The sequence below is a fragment of the Lissotriton vulgaris genome, chromosome 3_1, assembly GCF_964263255.1.
Source record: "Lissotriton vulgaris chromosome 3_1, aLisVul1.2, whole genome shotgun sequence".
NCBI classification, from domain to species: Eukaryota; Metazoa; Chordata; class Amphibia; order Caudata; family Salamandridae; genus Lissotriton; species Lissotriton vulgaris.
Genome location: NC_141689.1, coordinates 160,248,199 through 160,264,169, shown reverse-complemented (window position 1 = coordinate 160,264,169; position 15,971 = coordinate 160,248,199). Strand labels below are relative to the sequence as shown.

The 15,971-nt window shown below is 47.1% G+C and overlaps 1 protein-coding gene across 2 annotated transcripts in view; it reads left to right on the top strand.

Moving 5' to 3' along the window:
- Positions 1 to 15,971, top strand: part of DNAJB5 (DnaJ heat shock protein family (Hsp40) member B5) — a 75,979-nt gene that overhangs the window by 24,658 nt on the left and 35,350 nt on the right. For both annotated transcript variants that reach the window (XM_086960258.1, XM_086960257.1), the window contains one exon: positions 1,235 to 1,483. In XM_086960258.1, coding sequence (XP_086816384.1) covers positions 1,273 to 1,483 — 211 coding nt within the window. In that variant the 5' untranslated portion in view covers positions 1,235 to 1,272. The remainder of the gene's footprint in view (positions 1 to 1,234; positions 1,484 to 15,971) is intronic.

The window sequence follows — 15,971 nt, the reverse complement described above, 5'->3', positions numbered from 1 at the left end:
CGAATCGGTAATTACCGATTCGGTAAATACAGAATAATTCAAGGGTGGCAGGGTGTCACTTTGACACCCTGTTGCACCCCTGATTAGTGCTTGTGTGCCATGTGGCACACATCCTAAGGGCATGTATGTGTGCCACATGGCACAGGTGTACATGCACAGATTTGCATATACACAGGTATTCGTTATTTACCACCAACTGATAGTTGGTGGTAAATAACGAATCCTTAAAGCCCTGTGGCACTGTTTACAGTGCCACCTACATATCAAAATACAGATTCGGTTATTTGACCGAATCGGTGAAATTACCGAATCTGTATTTTGAGATGCCCTACATCTCAGTATCCAAATACCGGTCGTTAACGGCCGAAAATCAGTATTTTCGGCCGTTACCGACCGGTATTTGGATACCTACATCTGGCCCTTAGTTTGCTAAATCTGTTAATTTCTGGTAAATAAGTAAACTTGGCCAGCCCTCATATGCAGCCATGTTCATTTTCAGCATACTTAAATATTGTGTCCGGTTTATAATAGTGTTTAAATGTTTGGCCTTTCCACTTATTACAGTTGAACCATACTGAGATAAACTGATAAGGGGGTCTTCTAAAGCATTAGTCTTTCTTTCCAATTCTGGTGCCCACTCTCCCTTTCTACCACTGCAGTGTATGAAATGATAATGTATAATAAAATGTCCTGGCCCTGTCAGCCTGACTGTTGTGCCACAAAAGTGTGAAACTATTTTGGATTGTAAACAGGCAGAACAAATTCTGCTTTGTCCGCCCATTATATTACATGAAGAGGAAATTAAAAAGGTGATCTCTATGACAGGTTTCTACTAAAAAATGGTTAATGTGTTGGTATGGGGAGAAATTATTAATAATATCCTGTCTAAATTAAAACCTTATTATGTTGAGGTAAAAAAACATATATGTTGTCTGATTAGTGGGAAATGATTGACAGATTTACTAAAATGTTGTCTTTCTCTTCCATCCCTTCTCCCACCCCATTCTTGCCCGAATCATTACACAGTAGCATTTGAGTTCCTCCGACTTAAAGGTTGTCCTCAAAACTCTCCAAAAACATGACTTCTTCCACCTAGGTCACCAGTCTGTGTTATGGGAATCCAGCAGGACTGGAGTTCATATAATGCAGGCTATACTCTGGAGACGGCACTTGCCATCAGTTGTCCTAGTCAGACCCTCATGTGTTAATAGCTTCTCGTTTTCTTTTTTTTCAGGAACTAAGAGCCTCAGCCAGAAAGAACATCTCGTTGACATGGGCAAAGACTATTACAAGATTTTAGGTATCCCAAATGGGGCCAATGAAGATGAAATCAAGAAGGCATATCGGAAAATGGCTCTTAAATACCATCCGGACAAAAATAAAGACTCAAATGCTGAAGATAAATTTAAGGAGATTGCAGAGGCATATGATGTCCTAAGTGATCCCAAAAAGAGGGCCGTCTATGATCAGTATGGAGAGGAAGGTAAGAAAAGTAACATTTTGTAGAAGCTCAGTGAATCTTTTAATTAGTTGTTACTTGTTGTGATGTGAAGAAACAGTGGGTGACGGCCATCTAAAAGATAACGCTTCTATAATTGCAAACCGAGATAGGGCTTTGTGTTGTATTTTAAGATTCTCTGGAATTTTTTAACAAAAGCCCCACTGGTTCTGAATGACGACTCGCTGATATAGCAGCTAAGATAATGAAATGCACTGATGCACAATACTAAACGTTTTGCTATATGCCTGAGAGGAATATGAATTATGTACCACTCGTTTCTGAATATGAAAATACAGTATAGGCTATACCTATTAGTGTTGAATTATGGATCTGTTGGGGTACCCTACATATTGCTGGCCTAGACTTGGGAGCCTACTGACATTAAAACTCTTATTTTGTTAAGTACCAAAGGACTTAACAAAAACATTTCACCCAGTCGCATGATTTGTCTGAATTGAAGGTCTTGTCTTTTACATGTTCCACACCTCCTGCTGTGGAGAGAAACTGCATATTGGCACTTGTAAGTGCATTAAAGACTGCTTTAGTTCAGAGAATCAAACTCCCTTTAATCACTTCATGGTATAACCAGCCATTGCCAGGATTGGGCGAGCGGTCACTGTGCTCCTAAGAATAATGTCCCAGGAAGCGCGGTGTCCTGGGAGGAGACTGTGCATGTGGCAATCTGACAGAGCCTGTGTCAGTTGGTGCCTCTCTGGTGCCTCTCTGAGGTTTATGTGGATTCTGCCATAACATTCCCTGAGAGTAATTGAGTTAAGGTGTCCTTCCCGCTTGCATACAGAAATGCCCGTGGGAATGTAGTGAATGCAGGGGAGTGGCTCCTGGGGACCTCTCACCCGAGCAGCTGCAATGGGACGAACATGTTAGCTTATTTGTGCAGTAGCGGAGTGGCTTTTACAAGCATGGGTGGGGGGGGGGGGGGGGTCCTTAGACTTAACAGCCTATATAGAATATTCCATTCGGACTGTGGGAAAAGTGAAATTACAGTTGCAAGGATGTAATTCTTTAGAAATATTTGGCTCAATTCACAGTTAACTGTCCAAAACAAAATCTGAAACCTTATGCGTACATCTGTTAAGTAGCTCTCAAGGCAGATCATCAAAAAGAATTTTTCCATAAAGATTTGAAAATGTTCTAGTTGTACTCTGGTGTAGAGGTCTAGTCATTATGTTCTTACTCACCTTGGGTTCTACTATAGAATGTGGTTCTATGATCTGGCTGGAGATTCAGTGGGGACAGATATGTTGTATTGGCTTCAAGAGGGCTGACCTCCTCCTTCAAGCACTTCCTGACCCAAGGCTGAAACACCACATTTCTTTAATTTCCTAACCGTACCATTCTGCACTGTGGTAGGAATATCAGGCATACCCGCAATGGATGTTAAAGACCTGCCTCTGCCGTCTTGGATTTTGTGAGGACACTCTGCAACTTTCTCCACGCCTCGCGGAACCCGCTGCGCGGGTCCCGCTTCGCAGAGGGGCACTTATCTTCCTGGGGTGAAGCTGCTGCTGGGGTACATCAGGGGCCGAGGGCTGCGAGCAAGAGGGCTGGGACTCCATTTCCCAGGAGCCCCAGCAACCCGCCCCCGCTCCACCTGGGCTGCTCTCCCTCCCCGCCCCCAACGACCAGGTGAATTAAATACCGGCTTGCCCTGCAGTTCGTGGGACCTTCCAACAGACCTGCCTCTGCCGTCTTGGATTTTGTGAGGACACTCTGCAACTTTCTCCACGCCTCGCGGAACCCGCTGCGCGGGTCCCGCTTCGCAGAGGGGCGCTTATCTTCCTGGGGTGAAGCTGCTGCTGGGGTACATCAGGGGCCGAGGGCTGCGAGCAAGAGGGCTGGGACTCCATTTCCCAGGAGCCCCAGCAACCCGCCCCCGCTCCACCTGGGCTGCTCTCCCTCCCCGCCCCGCCCCCAACGACCAGGTGAATTAAATACCGGCTTGCCCTGCAGTTCGTGGGACCTTCCAACAGACCTGCCTCTGCCGTCTTGGATTTTGTGAGGACACTCTGCAACTTTCTCCACGCCTCGCGGAACCCGCTGCGCGGGTCCCGCTTCGCAGAGGGGCGCTTATCTTCCCGGGGTGAAGCTGCTGCTGGGGTACATCAGGGGCCGAGGGCTGCGAGCAAGAGGGCTGGGACTCCATTTCCCAGGAGCCCCAGCAACCCGCCCTGCTCCACCTGGGCTGCTCTTCCCTCCCGCCCCCAACGACCAGCCCACCTCCACCACAGCCATAAACTAACGCGTGAGTACCGCTGCGCGGGAGCGTCCCGGGAGAAGCCTGGGACAAGGGCGGGACCGTCTGTGGCCATCAGTGGCCAAAGGAGGCCGGGCTGGGCCATACCCCTTATCCTTTCCCACCCAAACTCTGGTTGAACTCTGACTGTGCATAAGGTGATGCCCTCACCGCCAACACGTGAAACTCCATTAAGGGAGGGGGGTAGTAATACTGGGACGCTGGATAACTACTTCAAATCCGCCAAAGGAGATGGGGGCAAAGAAAACTCCCTAGAGAGACGCAGGGCGGACCGTCGGCGATCTATTGAATCAATGAAGAGTAGACCCCTGACAGAAATTATCCCGTATCCTATTTCTCAAGAGGAGGGTACTCCCCCCAATAGCTTAAATCCGACGACCCTAGAGGACTTCCCCCTCTTACTTCGGGAAATCCCAAGTACCCCTGGCATGTTGCCTGAAAAAGTCGCAGACACAACTCTACCCCTGCCATCTGACACTCCAGTTAACCAGGGTACTCAATCTCCCCCCCCGAATATGAATAAGAAGAGCAAGCCAAAGCAAAGTGTTGTGGTGGAGTTGCACAGGGCTCCACCTAGTAAACGCTGTAGGAAGTCCACAGGGGGGCGGGGGAAAACCAAACTATCTCACCTAGATTTTGGTAAAAAACATAAAAATGCACTCCAATCTGGGAAGGACAATGAGACCCCCCCAAAGATCCAAGCCCCAGTATAGCTGCTATTAACAGCGTTCCAGTGGCCAACACAAACCCCCCTCTCACATCCATAGGGAGTATAGAATTCTTGTTTCGTTCCCTTTTGCAGCCTATTAGTGATAGCCTGAAAAAGGTTGAGATAAGGCTGACTATACTAGAGACATCCCTTACTACCTTAAACACCCTAGTTAGTAAGCAATCCAAGGATGTGGGACCTCATCTCCCTGTAGGAAATCCCACTAAAACAGGAGCCTTACAGGGTACCAACATAGTCCCCCCCCCCCCCGGGGAGTTTCTACTGCTTCCCCCCTCCAGCAACTAATGGCTATTCCAGTCCAGGCACCGCGTAATAATCCAACTTATAGGCCTTCACAACCAATAGACTCTGCCCCCCCAAAGTTCTCAGACAGGGACCAATGATGGCCTCCCCGAAGCTGGCAGCACCCTCCTTCTTCCCCCGGGGCGACCAGTCCCAAGACCACGGAGACCAGATCTTCCGCTAGAAGCTAACAATCTAACGGTGGTGTTAGCAGGTGCTCCTCAACTAAGAACTGGCGAAAATGAAGATTACCAATCCCTAAAGAAAAAGGTGATCAAGTGGCTAAATTGGAACCGACCCTTACCATCTCATTTTAATAACGAGATTATTATGGTTAGAAGGGTCCCTTGGTTAGGGAAGACCAGAAAAACAATAATAGGGGACTGCATTCTGGTAACTTTTAAAGACCCGGGCACCGTTTTGCATATTTGTGAAGGAGTAAATCGATCACTGGATTCCACCATCCAGACCCTCCCAGTATCCTTCTTCTACCCTCCTATTCGCATGCACTATGCTCCTCCGCATGACGAATGGATAAGGGTGGAACGTAGACGCGGACACAAAGCATATGCACAGCACCCTAATTTCCAAGTGCCTGATACACCGTATTCCCACTTCAACCGCTTTAACTGCTTGAACAACTTGGATGGGGTTGACTGACTCTCTGTTCACAACCCAGTGACTCTGGATAGTGGCACCGACGGAGTTCTTGATCCATCTCCCCCGATCGCTGGTAAAATTCCTGGTCTATTGAATGTTACGGTGACTCAGGATAATGGCTCTTGCAGACTCTCTGATCCACTCGCCCATAGTGTTGGCAATGATCCTGAACTATTAAATGGACCAGAGCTCCTGGATAATGGCCCCTGCAGTCCCCCTGAGCCATCTGCCCCCACCATTGGTAACATGCAAGAACTATTGATCGAAACAGCACCTGTAACCATCGCCTCCAACCCTTCTGGCACGGCAACTGACACCCCCGAACACCTAAGGCTAATCTGCTGGAATGTTGCTGGTCTTGCCAACAAACTGGGAGACCCGGACTGGGTAAATTACATCGAGACTGGAGATGTATGTATGTTCCAGGAAACCTGGGCTAGAGAGAATTATGGTCATCAAGGCTACATGTCCTTTTCCATCTCAGCTAGGTGGGAAGGCAAGGGCCGTCCGTCAGGGGGGCTTACGATCTGGGTTGCATCTCATCTAGGCTGCACGGCAACACGGTTGTCGGCTAACTCAGAGGACATTCTTGTGGTTTCATTATCCTGGCCTAACCAAGCCAAACTTGTTTTAATTAACATCTATTCTAGGCCAGTGGGAATTGCAAAGGAATCAACGACCATAGATGAACTCACGACCTTTATATCTGAACTACCGAGTGATTCATTCTATGTGGTGGGAGGGGATTTTAATTCTCATTTTGAGCCACTCCCTGGTCTTTTGGAGGGGTTCTCATCGGAAGAAGAGGCCAGATGGGCAGTCCCCCCAGTGGAAGCTCCCCCCCGAAGGCTTGGACCCCACTAGCACTACAAATCACAGCTCTAACCCTAAAGTTCGGAATCAGAGCCTGTAACGGGCGAATGAAATCAGATATACCCAGTAAAACCACCTACAACAGACTGGGAAGAGAGTCTCGCCTGGATTATGTCCTGGCCCAAATAGTGAAGTGGCCGACTATTCAGGATTTTAGGGTTATGGAACGGTCAGATAGCGACCATAATGCGCTCGAGCTCGACCTTCTCAATCCTGGCCCTCAAGTCCCTGTGACCAATGTGGAAGGGAACAAACCTGCGCTTCTCCTGGAAAATAGTAGGAGAAGAATCAGGTGGGAGCACTTGGTTACAAGAAAGAACAAACTCCCCATGCTCTATGAGGGGATAACTCCCATCTTGGAAACTGTGGGGAGCTTGGACAACGAGGCAAGCAATAATGATTCCCGGGCTAAATTGTACAAGGCTCATGAGGACCTTATAAAAGCTGCGGCCCCTCATCTCTCTAGTACCTCACGAAAACCTAGACAGGGGCGGCAAGGTAAAACAACTTGGTATAATCCGGCATGCAGACGGGCAAAAGCAGAACTCCTCAGACTTATTAAGGAGGGACTTGGGGGGGATAGCCTAAGACAAAGCAGGCGGGCTTACAAGAAACTAGTTGCCCACGCTAAGGCCGAGTGGGAGGAAAATCAGTGGGAAGAACTTAGCAAGGCCCTAGCGATCCAAAACCAACGTCTCTTCTGGAGGATAGTGAATGGGGGGTCGGGGCACCTTCAATCGGCAATAGAGCCCAATATTGCCCCAGGGGTGTGGCAGGCTCACTTCCAGTCTCTTTACAGCTCTGAGCCGGGAGAATCTCCTACTGTCACCGAGGTTGGTTGGCCAGGCTATGAAGGAGAGCTGATAACGCTGGGTGAGGTCACCGCTGCCATCTCAGGTCTTGCTTCTGGAAAGGCGCCAGGACTGGATGGCTTACCTGGGGATATGTTCAAACAGGAGCCCATTGTATGGGCCCCCTACCTTACTGCCCTTTTTAATGGAGTTCTAAGCGGCATGGAAATTCCTGGTACTTGGCTGGGGGCAGAGGTGGTCCCTATCTTTAAAAAGGGCTCGCCTCTCCTCCCGGCCAACTACAGACCCATCAGCTTAATCGACGTGGCACAGAAGCTGTTTGGCAGGGTTTTGCTGAATCGCCTTCAGGATTGGATGGAAGAGGTGGGTGCCCTTAGTCCCTATCAGGCGGGATTTAGGAAGGGGGTATCCACAGTGGACCAGGTTTTTAGGTTGAATCTTATTTATTGGAGGGCAGCAATATTCGAGGGCGGCAGTCTGTACACAATTTTTGTGGACTTACGGGCCGCATTCGATCTGGTGCCCAGGGGAAAACTCTGGAGCGTCTTGACAGAGATGGGCGTCCCCCCGGACATCCTAGTAATCTTACAGAGGCTCCACCATAATAATTATGCCCGAGTGAGGTGTGGGAGGTCGGGGGAATTGACCGATAGATTCCCCGTTGACCGAGGGGTAAGGCAGGGTTGTGTGTTGGCGCCGACCCTGTTTTGCCTCTTCGTCAACGGGGTAATCGCCCACCTAAATGCCACCGACTATACCGACGCCCCCAAACTCAATGGCAGCAGGGTGCCCGCAATCATGTTTGCGGATGACACCCTGCTGCTATCTAAAACCCCCATGGGGGCACAGAGGATCCTTGATTCATTTGTAGCCTTCTGTACGGACAGGGGGCTAGAAATCAATGCGGCAAAAACTAAATTCATGGTTTTAAATCCAAGCCCAAAATTGCGGCCGAATCCGCAATTGGGAGCAGTACGGCTTGAGAGGGTTGCCACCTTTGAATATCTAGGTGTGACTCTTAATGAAACCATGACTTGGGGATCCCACCAGAGCAGGGCGAACCTCAAACTTATACAAACCACAGGGGGTATCGCCCGGATGATGACCGGCTCTTCATATCGCCCGTTGGGGGCCCTAATCCAGATATACAAGGCTCAGGCCAGGGGAGCGATCATGTACGGGGCGGAACTGTGGGGACACACACCATGCCGTAGCCTGTCACTAACAGAAAACAAGTTTATAAGACAGATAACCGCGCTTCCCCCCCAGTACCCCGCTCCTCCCCTTGAGGCTTGACCTCGGTCTACGACCATTATCTGATGAAATAAGCCTGAGACCCATAGCCTTCTGGCGTAGGTTATGGAGCAGTAATGACCTAGCAGCATACAGGGCGGAACTGGCAGAAATACTGAACCACCCAAAAGCGCTCCGTATCCCTTGGGTCAAAAACATCCAATCCACCTGCATGGAACTAGGGCTCCCTGACCTATGGACTGACCCCGCGAATGCCGCACTGAACATCTCTAAAAGGTCCCTGACTAACGTATACCACGAACACAAATTAGCTAGGGCCCGAGTTACCCAGGCAGAAGGGTCTCTATCCTCTGTGTTTTTGCAATGCAAGGACCTTTATAGGTTTGAGAGGGCATTGGATCCGATCTTTCCGGTACTTGCTAGGAAGCTGTTTCTCCAATGGAGATACGGCTCACTGCCCTTCCGGTCCTTTACAAGTACTTGGTCATCGCCCCCCACTACGACGCAGTGCTTGGCCTGTGATGCTTTGGAGGAAACTGATTTACATGTGGCCTTCTTCTGCCCAGCCTACAGGGCAGCTCGGAAATACTGGCTTCTCCCATTGATTAGGAATATGGGTGGCAGGGAATATGCTCCAATGTACAGGATTTTAAAATCTGATCTCTCTGGCCCGACTGTCCTCGCATTATCAAAATTTCTTACCAATGTTTGGCATACGCGCAACCGTATTTTAAAGGTGTTGGGCCCCCCTTAAAATTTTAGACGCCCAGTTTTTATAGTATTTTTACATATGTATTTCCAATGTTTTAATGTTTTGACTTATTGTAACTGTATATGTGTACTGTTTTCTTTTATGGCCAAATGGCCGAAATAAAGATTGGAAAGTTAAAAAAAAAAAAAAATATATTACAAAATGACACACATAATTTACTAAACTAGTACAGCCTCTATACTAATATCGATATATATAGATTTATATAGATATAGGTCGATATATATATATATATATCTTTATAGTAGTGCAAATGCAGGCAAACTCTAATAACTTAATAATCAAGCGATGTACTGTGTGACTCGGCCCGTAGTTATTAGGTTAGTAGTTTTGCCTTTCTGACTAATGTTGCATTATATATCACAATGGGCAGTGCTGGACTCTGCACCGTTAATGCAACACATTTCAAATATTCTGAATAAAAAGTGTAGATTTACCTTTCTTGTGCGAAGATTTAAATGTTTGTTCCAAGCATGGGGCAACTCCCAGCTTTCTGGTTAACCTAGATCATGAACCGACTCGTTTGAGGACTTACGGTGGGATGTCTGTGCTTTAATTAATGAAAACTAGTGTTTCAGGAGATCGCTGAATGGAGCACTCACTTTCTGTTCAACACAGGTGGTCATTGAGCGTACTATCACAATTGTTCAGTCGTAATAAACTTGTCTCTCACCTACACCTTTCTCCAACACGTTATACTCTCCTTTGATATTATGTTCTCCATAGTTTTAGTAGCGAATGCTGTAACCTGCTAGTACTTTCAGCTGTACACATGCAGTAGGCCTCCCAGTTTAAATATCCATATGCATGCACCAATAACATACCTTTGACAAAATATACTGTATAACAGCTCTCTGGAGTCTAATGATCCAGCCGGCCTTTACAGATCACAGTAGTCCCACTTTCCCCACGAGCAGAGAAAAAAAGTGAAATTTAGGTGTAGCAAAGTTCAAAAAGCAAATTTAGCCTCCCTTGTGTTGCTAAGTAGACACTGTAAAAAACGTGTTACCTTGTGAATCGTTTTCCAGCCAGTAGTGTGTGGAGCTCCCACTACATATGGATGCCAGTTTCATAAAATGTCTAGGTTAGGCACTAGTAAACCTTGAGAAGGACATGCAAAATTGGCACCATGCACTCTTTTCTTGCCAGTAACACCGCTCGTTGGACCAACCATAGCCCATCAACTCACAACTTTTTCCTGCTGAGGGAAGGTATCGGGGAGGGAAAGCGGCGTAAGCCACAAAAAAAAACTTGGCACTCAGACCCTTTAACTTCCAATGTTTGCAGCAACCATCGTACAAGACTGATGGCAGCAGTGGCTGGAGAAGGGACACAAAAGGGTTGCTCTTTCTAACTGACGTCCATGTGTGTGCATGCAGTTATTTGGTCCCAGTGCTGGCTACCTTCAACTCTTGTCTCTCTCTCGCTCTCGCTCGCTGTCTCCTCCGTGTTGTGCTGCACTGGCAGCAAATCAGACAGAACCCAATTTTAGCAATAGGTTCTTGTTTTGCAACTAGGTAACAGCTGCTTTGGCCCAGTTGGCATGGTTGAGTTGAGAGCTGTTATTCCAAAGCTTCCCCTGCACGGCCTTATTAGTCGATAGTGTCTGATTCTGTGAGACCCAGGAGTGGGAGCCGCATAGCTGTGCCATGAGTCAGCAGAACAACTTGGCTCTGATGGGAAGGCACAGGCTGCCTTGGATAGAGTCTCTCAAGTGAGGCACTTCCCAGGCCGTGCTCGAAGTTAAGTGTTTAAAATTTGCATTTTGGAGTAATACATTACTTTTTGATGAACCTTGTTTGGAGAGCTGTGCTATTTCTTGATCTGAAATATATGTTCTGCCTGGGAACAGTGGTTTGACAGGGCTGGGAGCCTGCTGCCAATCGAATAGTTTTGGCATGTGACTTTGTGTGATAAAAGTATTTGGACCTAACGTCATGTATGTGTTAGTTATTTGGGCCTCCTATTCGATATATTGATTATATTGATGGCTCTCTGCTATATGAAGAAGTGTCTCTAGACCAGTGACGGCCTGATGTAGAATCGGGTGGTTACAAGAATACTACCAAAAAATGGCCAAATCTCTGTTCGCACATTCAAAGACCAAGCTGCCCTGTTTGGAGTTTCATGGATTGCAGATATCTGTAGCTTCCCAAAAATGTGTGCCATATAAGTTCCACATGAACGGACTGAGCCCAATTAGAAGGAGCTGGCAGTCCTTTCACACAGGTGATGCCAGTAGGCAACTAGACCACAGGGAAAACGGCCTGGATCTTCGACGAGAATCATTTGCTGCTACAATTGTCTTCAGCCGAGTAAGATGTTTGTGTTCAGTCCAATGAAGGGAGGAGAGTGCTTGGTTGTACCCCTTTAGGCCATAGAACTCCACTTTGTGTCTCAATCAATTTCCCACAGGCCATCCGAATAAAATGCATGATTATTGTGTGTGCTGAAGCAAAAAAATCAGAAATGCCCACATTGGGCATATCAGGGGAGGGGTGCATGCGGTGCAGAGGCATGATGGGTACTTTTCAATCCCAATAGTCTGTAATTCAACTTAAGGATTAAGGATAAATACAACATATCATGTTTCCGTTGCCTCACCTTCCTTTTATGTTGTGCAGCAGTGATTACGATTTATAACTACTAATGCTAGCCATTGTTTGGTCTTTATGATGTAAAGGGACATCCTTCTGTCCATCCTTCTGTCCATCCTATCCTGTGGCTCTCACCCTTGATGCTGTCTTTGCTTGTGAACTGCGATCAGGTTCACAGATCTTCTGTCTTTTTCTATTCTTTTAGGCCACTACTTTCTTGAAGTGATTTGCAATGTATGCACTTAGGTTTTGCTCCAGGCTTTCTGTGGGCACATATCCCAGATGTGAGCCCCACAGCTGGCGCCTATTTGTCACACAATGCTGAAATTTAACTTTATCTGAATTCAAATAGGTTTGGTATCTGTCAGCCCCATCCTTATCTACGGTGTTGTGCTTGGAATTTTTTATCTGCAGGAGAAAGAAGATTGGCTGATGATATGTAAATCACTAGTAGTTTTGTCTTTCTAGTTTACCAGCCCTTTACTCCATAAGATCCGACCGCCATCCTCGCATCTGAATTCTACATATATAGCAGCGCTAGAAAATAGTAAAAAATAATTCTATGTATAAAATAGTTATTTATATGGCCTTTCAGCCAGCCATCCTCATCCATTGGTCTGTAATTGTGTGAGTCACATTTTTCTTCTTCCCACTACATCACACAGAATGGGGCGGTGGGTCAGCCTTCTTCAGTTATTGGCCAATTTCACTGTGAGTGACAGCATTCTGCCCTTTTCGGCACACAAAGCAGTTTCCTTCAGTGCCAGGGACTACTATTGCAATGTGTGCATTTTGAGACCCAAAAATATTTGTGATTTTCACCAATGTTTTTTTTAAAATTTAAATATTGACGAGAGCCCGGCAGCTCCCCCATCAATCAATCGAAAGTTTATAAAGCGCAGCTTTATATAAAAGGCACGGGGGAGTGGGTGAGTGTAGCTTGTGCCGGTGAGGTGGATTAAAAAAGCCAAGTCTTCAGTTATTTAGTGAAGCTGGGGAGAGAGGAGGTTTGTCTGATGTGGATGGGTAAGGCGTTCCAGGCGGTGGCTGCGAGGTAGGAGAAAGAGCGTCCTCCTGTTCTGGTTTTCCTCATGCGCTGTACTTCTGCGAGGGAAAGCTGGGCTGAGCGTAGGGCCCTGTGAGGTACGTAGAGGTTTAGTCGCTGCTTCAGGTAGGCTGGTCGGTGTTGTGGAGGGCTTTGTGTGCATGGGTGAGGATTTTGAAAGTGATTCTTTTTTCTATGGGGAGCCAGTGCAGGGTACGTAGGTGTTGCGAGAGGTGGCAGTAACGGGGTAGGTCAAGGATCAGTCTGGCAGCGGCATTCTGGCAGTTTTGTAATTTGCGGGTGAGTTTTTTTGTTGATTCCGGCATAGAGCGTGTTGCGTTAGCCCAGTCTGCTGGTGATGAGGGCGTGTGTGACAGTCTTTCAGTGTTCGAGGGGGATCCATTTGAAGGTCTTGCGTAGGAGGCAGAGGGTACGGAAGCAGGTGGAGGTGACTGAGTTGATCTGATGGTTCATGCTGAGGTCGGGGTCCAGGATGATTCCGAGGTTGAGGGAGGATCCCTGGGGCACTCCGCAGCTGGTGGATGTGGGATCTGCAAGGAATGGGGTGAGTCTCACTCGTTGGTTTCTGGCCGAGAGGAAGGATTGCATCCAGGCGAGGGCCTTGTCTCTGATGCCGGCTACGTGGGGTCTTCTTATCAGGGTGTGATGGGAGACTGTGTCGAAAGTCGTCGAGTAGGATGAGTGCCGCCGTCTCTCCCTTGTCCAGTAGGGCTGTTTCGGTGCTGTGGTTAGACCTGAATCCGGATTGGGCGATGTCGAGGATGTTGTGGTCTTCTAAAAACGTAGTGAGTTGTCTGACTGCTTTTGCAATGACTTTGGCAGGAAATGGAAGCAGGGAGATGGGTCTGAGGTTTTTGAGGTCAGTGGAGTCTGCCGAGGAGTTTTTGAGAAGGGGGTTGATCTGGGGAAGGTGGCAGCAGCTGGTGAGCAGTTGATGGTGAGGCGGAGCTTGGGGGCGATGGTGTCTGCAGCTCTGTTGAAGATGTGGGGGCAAGGGTCCATGGGGGCCCCAGAGTGTATGGACTTCATAGTTTCCAGGGTATCTTTGGGGTGTCCAGGAGGAGATTGTAGGTTTGTTGGTGTCGAGGGTTTGGAAAGGGGGGTTATTTGCTTTGGTGGTCCTTGTTGAAACTGTCGTAGATGGTCTTGATTTTGTGGTGGATGTAGGTGTTGTCTGTCGCATAGGTTCTGTGAGGGTGGGATGTCCATAGTTTCACTGTTGGGCTGGGCAATCTCCTTGATGATGCTGAAGAGTTTCTTGGTGTTGTGTGTTTGGGAGGAGATCCTGTCTTGGATAGACTTCTTTCTGGTGTTTCTGATGAGTTGGTGGTGTGCAGTGGTGGTGGCTCTGAAGTTGCTGGTGGCTTCTGGGGGTTTGGTGTTTCTCCAGATGTTCTTGAGGCAGCGACAGGAGCATCTTGATTCCCGGAGTTCGGAGGTGAACCAGCTGGCTTTTTTTGTGTGGGTGGTGTTCTTTTTGAGGGGGGCTAAAGTGTCCGCGCAGTCGGTGATCCAGTAGTGGAAGGTGCTTGCTGCGGTGTTTGGGTTATCGTTGCGTGCAATGGTGGTGGCGACGATTTTGAGGGCAGCGGTGAGCGTATCGTCGGCTATTCTTGTCCAGTTTCTATGCGATGGCTGGAGTTGGGGTCTGGTGATGGTTGGTGTGTTGAAGGTGAAGTAGATGTGTCAGTGATATATCCATGGTAGTTTCGTGGTGTGGCTGAAGGTGGCGGAGGTTCCTGTAGTGAAGGATCAAGGGTGTGTCCTGCGCAGTGTGTTGGCTCTGTCACGATCTGTCGGAGTCCTATGTTGTGGAGGTTGTCTGGGAGGGATGCGGTGTTGTGGGTCTTGTAGATTCTCGAGGTGGAAGTTGATATCTCCTAGCAGAGAGTAGTTGGTGGCTGCGATGGCTTGTGCGGAGATGCAGTCCGAGATGGAGTCGGCGAGAGGTGTGGGGGGTCGGGGCGCAGTAGATGATGGTTCCCTTGATGGTGGATGTCGGCCTGGTGTGTAACTTGAAGTGGAGGTGTTACATTAGGTCAGAGGCTTCTTTGGAGTCTTCGGAGTGAGTGCTAATTTCTGGTTGTCAGTGTTCTAATGTGTTGATTTCATGGGGCAACTTTGGCTTTCCTTTTTTTCCTGTGTGCATCCCTATGTGCCTTCTTTGTTTCTTGTTGTTCAGCTGCCTTTTCTTTTACTTGCATATTTACACTAGTCATTGCCTCATTTATTATATTTAATTTTGTTTGTATCTTTAAGGGTGTTAGCTCTGTAATACGATTGGCAGACTTTTGCTTTTTATGTAGAGCGATAATCTGTCCTTTCGTACTTCTTTTTTTAGTTTTAAATTGTATTAAGAAAAGTTTTTAAAAAGTGTGCTTAGCACTGTCACATTTATAAAAAAAATTAAGGCTGGAGGGATTTATACCTTGGTGCTTTTTCCGCCAACACTAGTTCCCGCTGCTTTGTTTAGTTTAAAGTTCCCTGCATCCATAAGAAGGTCTTGCTTTCAGCATTGCTTGACATAACAATAATAAATAATGTATGGAAATACTGGAAAACCTTCTTTATTGATACTTCATCTCAAATACATCAAAAACTGCAAAAGAACTGCCAATGCGCATTTTGAGAAAACAAACTGTTGTCATGCTGCATGTGTAGTGCCATACCTGATACCTACAGTTGGAGCATATGCAATTTAACTACATTGGATACGAGGCAAGCAATATCTGATTAAAAAATTGCATTCGATAACTCGAGTTTTACTATAACTTTGGATTCTACTAACATTTCGGGTCAACCGATTTTAAGAAGAACTTGGGACAGGACTATTTGTAGCCTTTTTAAAGAGGCGATTCCTCAAAACGCTTGGCTGTTCTTTTGCTGTGTTTGAGGTCTTTGAGAAGAATTAACAACAAATGAGTTTTCTAATCCTCTGGACTGTAAGACACTTTTTTGGATAATATTTAGTTTCGTTGACTTGGGCATGTCATTTTGGTAGACTGAAAAAAGAAAAAGAAAAAAAGAGACTGGGGGGATAAACAGGTTAGGTAAATCGCTGCGTTTACTTTTTGAAGCTCTCGCGACAACTTCCTCCAAGCACAAATCATATTACATTGTTATATCTTTTATTTACAATGTTAATGCAT